Below are 4,602 nucleotides of genomic sequence, written 5' to 3'. Positions count from 1 at the left end.
AAAAAAAAAAATGGACTTCCGATCAGTGTGACCCACTTCGCGGCAATAGAGATAGAGCATTCCCGACTTAGTTGTTCATACTTTTGCGTTTTCCAATCAAAAACATTTTCCTCCATTTTAGAAGAGGCGGACGGAGGTCTAGGACACCCTATATATAAACATAGTTATATAGATAAGACTTTTCGAATAGGTGGCAACTCTTGTCACACAAATTTTCCAAATAAAGCTTTCTTAAAACCTATATTTTCAACTAAGTAATATTTTAATATTGCATATAACTTGTGCATAATTTAACCTAATTCGCCTTTCGAACAGGTGGCAACGGTCTATCAAATATTTTAAAACCAAGAACTTCTTTAAACTCGTTTTTGATACACATTTCAATTAAGCGATAATTTAAGTTGAATCTGACTTCTCTTAAATATGTCGCTACCCTATTATGTATTCAGATACGGTGTAGCCTCTTTAAACCTATTTTGATTGACACCCACGTTTTAAAAAATTTATTTTACTTATTAAAACAATTGAATTGAAATTTTTAAATAGATGACAATCCACTTTATATACCTTAGAAATATTCAAAGTAAATAATTTTTAATGCGACCTTAAAAACAGGTGGTAACGCTCTTCAAAATATTTTCAAATGAAAAACTTTTTAAAGCTCTTTCGTCTGTTACTTATTTTGTGATACATATTTTGGTTACTTTACTCCCTTAATTCAAGCTAAATTTCACTTTCTAAATAGGTGGCAATCCTTCCACAAGTAGCTTAGAAATAAAATCTTTTCAGAAACAAATAACAGCAAGCAGCATTTACCATGAAAAAACCAAACAATAACTTGGTTGAAAAACCATTGTACTTTGGCTCAGTGTAAAGGCACGATTACGATTGGCATTAAGATTATGATATCGATTTTGATTCTAATTATGATTACGATTACGATAACGGTTACGAAAGCAATTACGTTTGCGATAAAGTTTTTAATTTATCGTTTGAACTCTCCGTATTTTTGATGAGGAAAATTTCCATCCAAGTTATTTAATAAAGTAGACAGATCTTTCAAATATACATATTTACATACTTCTAAAAAAAAATATTTTCGTTTGGTCGTCCTCAAAATTGTATTGTGTAATTTTTTCTTTAAATTCTTCTAAATTTAAGGCGAAACGCTCAACAAGCTGCTTTCTTTGCTTGCGGTACTGAACTTGATCTTTGCGTGTTTATTCTTGATCAGCTCTGCTTCCTAATGCCATGGGAGCCGGAAAAAGCCATGTGAATTCAGCGCAATGCTCTAAGGCCGATTTCAGAAATGAAGAAACGCTAAATACCATTGTCAGGACGCATAACACCGGCAAAGGAAAAAGCAGAGATCACCGCAGGCAACAGAAGGGCGGTTGCAGTAAGAATAATAATAAGGGTTTTACATCCTTTGTAGCGCTCATCGACTCTTCGAAGCCGCAGATGGAAAATAACAGTGTTTGGGTGTGCAACACCGCCATGGAAAACTCCAATAATCGCAACTACTTAGTGGATGCTCTGACACCCGGTCAGCAACTGGAAGAAATCGCCAGGGCAGGAGAAATGTCAGAACACTATCGAAAATCCAATGGTAATGGAAAAAGTCGAAGGACCTGCTGTATTTGCAACTGTAATTGTTCAAGGAACAAAAAAATGGATTATCAAACGGAACAGCGGAATGGTTTGCAGAGCATAAGTAAGCCGATTGAAGAGTGTAATAAGGGACGTATGGCGCAACTGAGCGAAGCCGAAGAAATAGCATATGCAATAAGAGAATATTGTTGTAGAGCGCGTGAGAAAGCGGACAGAGCGAAAGCTCGGAACAAACGCAGGTGTAGCGGAGAATTCGAAAATAACTGGCGGCTGCAAAGCATGGAGACGGACGACGATGACGAAGATACAGACACAGAACCAGATATCGAAATCGAAGTGGAAAATTATTGTTGCAGCGCTGAAGAAAGAAGAGTTCACGCGAGGAGAGGAAAATGTTGCAAACGCTCTGCAGATATGAAACGGCGAGGGCGAAAGCGAAGGGAGGAAGACGAACTCGAAGAGGAATATTCGGAAGAAGAACAGGCAGTGGAGGAAGAACATACGGCGGAAGAGGAGAGTAACAAGAGACAACATAATGCAGAAGAAGAACAATGTTCGCAATGTAGATACGCTCAGCAGCATGCAAAACATTTCAGATGCTATGATTGTAAGAAAACACATAGTACCACAGATCAGTCGGATGAAAACGAAGACAAGCTGGACACCTCGGTAGAGGATATAGAGTTAGAAGTGCAAGAAGAGCGGTACGAAAAAATCGAGAAAATATCAGCATTAGCGCCGCAAAGCCGACGCCAACTCCAGAAAAATGAGGGGCAAAGGCCAAGAAGTCTCACACAAGAACGATCTCAACATCTGAGAGAGAGTAGCCGTACAAAAGAAAGTGAACAAAAGCCTTTTAAGCAAGAAAATAAAGTGCTGTTGAAAAAGACAAACCTTTACGCACGGCCAAAACAAACAGACAAGGAGGTGCAGACGAGGCAAAAACCAAAAGCAAATGAACTCCAAGAGAGTAAAACAAAGCCGCAGAGAAGTAGAAGCGAGAAAGTGCAAGGAATAGGGGCTAAAAACCAAGAGCAACTGCGCGTGGAAGACTGTAGAAGCTGCGATTGTGAGAGGGAAAAAGCTGAGGTGGAAAATCGGAGAAAAGCAGAGATTTCGAGAAGGACCTTGGACATAGAAATAGTCTACGAAAATCAAAACGGACACCGAACAACGCTTGAAGATGGAACGCAAAGTACGCGAAAATGCAGTCGTAATAGAGAGGAGAGAGCAACAGCAAATGAACCACAAAGAAGACGAAACATTAGTGGTAGGGGAGAGGAGGGGACAAAATCCGATAAACCACAAAATGGACGAAATATCAGTTGTAGTAGTAGAGGGGAGAAAACGACAGCAGAAGAACAACAGAGTGGACGAAATATTAACTGCGGTAGGCAAGAAAGTCAGACTAGAGAAGATAAAACTACAACAGATATAGCGAAAGATGCTCGGGTGCAGAGTAGAGAAAGAAAACCACCAGCAGCAGCCGAAAACGAAATCCGAAACAGACGACGCTATGAACGCATTAAAAATAAACGGAATACTCGTACTCAAGCCAGAAAGTCGTGCCAGCAATCAATTGAAGACGAAAAGCCGAGCGAAGAAGCAGCAGAACAGCAGCCTCAGAACCCACAAGATGAGCCTAATTGGGTGCAAACTCAATCAGCCGAGAAAACCAAACCAAAAATCGATTGCAAAGCAGAAGAAGAGAAATCAGAAGCTTCTGAGATGGTAGCAAAGCCGCCCAAAGCGAAACAGCAAAGCGAAAAGGAGTGTCAAACCGAATATTGCTGGCAGAAACAGAGAGACGTCCCGCTAACAAAATGCTGCGAATTCCCCGAAGACGAGTATCAGACTGCCTATCCGCAGCATTCTGAGCAACGCTGTCGCGAAGAGGATCGCCAAGCCATCACGCAGCCACAAATTTCTCTGCAAACACGATTGCAAGAACAAATGAGAGCAAATCAGAGTTCTTGCGACCCACCACCGTGCTGTTTTCCACAATTTCCTTGTTGCTGTGAACAGCCCATGGAGGGCTGTAATCCGAGGGAGCGGCCACCATCCGCATACTGTTCTCCACCAGCAACGTCACAAATGCCGTCGAATTGTTGCCCGCCGCCCATATCGCCACCGCCATACTGTCTTCCAACCACACCGCCTTGTTGTTATGAACCACCGCCTTGTTGTTATGATCCACCGCCATGCTATGGTCAGGAGTGCCCATGTTGCTGTCAACCGATTCGTTTTTGTTACGCGGCTCCCTGCAGCTATACGAATCCTGGTTCGTCTCCCTGAAGGGGTAGAAAATAACCGTGGATGAGAAGAAAACTGTGGCCTACCCTACTGTATAATGTAAATGCTGTAATCGTCAATAGAATATCATAAAAAATACCCGCCTAAGAGTATGCAGCACCAAAGTCACACGCTCGTAGTGAGTATACAGTGCAAATGTCTTCGCTTTGCGCCTTATTTGGTGGTGCACATTTTTAGGCTGACTTAAAATGTATCCCTGCTTCGTTTGATTGGGTGTTTTTTTTTTCCTTTTCAAATTTTGTTGTCATTTGTAATGTTTTGTTAAAAATAAAAATGTTAAAACATTAATTTTTGGTTTTGCTCTCCAACTGGCTGCACAAAAAAACAAATGTAGTTATTTTCCAAATGAACATTTCTGGGCCAGTTCGGGGCTGTTTCAGGACTATTTCGGGCCTAGCTCATGTCCAGCTTATACCATTTCGAGTTAATTTGGGGGCTATTCAGGAATATTTAAGGACATTGTACTGTCGTAAGCAGCCATGGCCACTAAGCAATTGAGTCATATAAAAATCNCTGTATAGCCAAGCTTCGATGCTCGGAATGAGTCGGAAAGTCCAGCGCCCAGAGGAAGACGAGGCCCAGCGTTGCTGCCATAGTGATAGGCTTATTTCGCGTTCGGCCGCGTTTTGCGGGTTTTGAGAGGGCTCTACCTTTTGTTCGGGCCGTCATATAGGTACG

At 41.4% G+C, this 4,602-nt stretch overlaps 1 protein-coding gene across 1 annotated transcript; it reads left to right on the top strand.

The window, feature by feature from the left end:
• Window positions 1-1,251: 1,251 nt before the first annotated feature.
• Window positions 1,252-3,906, top strand: LOC108378575 (trichohyalin-like). The gene has a single exon (XM_017634873.1). It carries the CDS (start codon window positions 1,252-1,254, stop codon window positions 3,904-3,906), a length of 2,655 nt encoding a protein of 884 aa, XP_017490362.1.
• Window positions 3,907-4,602: the final 696 nt, after the last annotated feature.

Source organism: Rhagoletis zephyria, unplaced genomic scaffold (assembly GCF_001687245.7).
Source record: "Rhagoletis zephyria isolate East Lansing unplaced genomic scaffold, Rhagoletis_zephyria_1.1 Rzeph_scaffold_14453, whole genome shotgun sequence".
NCBI classification, from domain to species: Eukaryota; Metazoa; Arthropoda; class Insecta; order Diptera; family Tephritidae; genus Rhagoletis; species Rhagoletis zephyria.
This window is presented reverse-complemented; position numbering and strand designations above follow the sequence as displayed.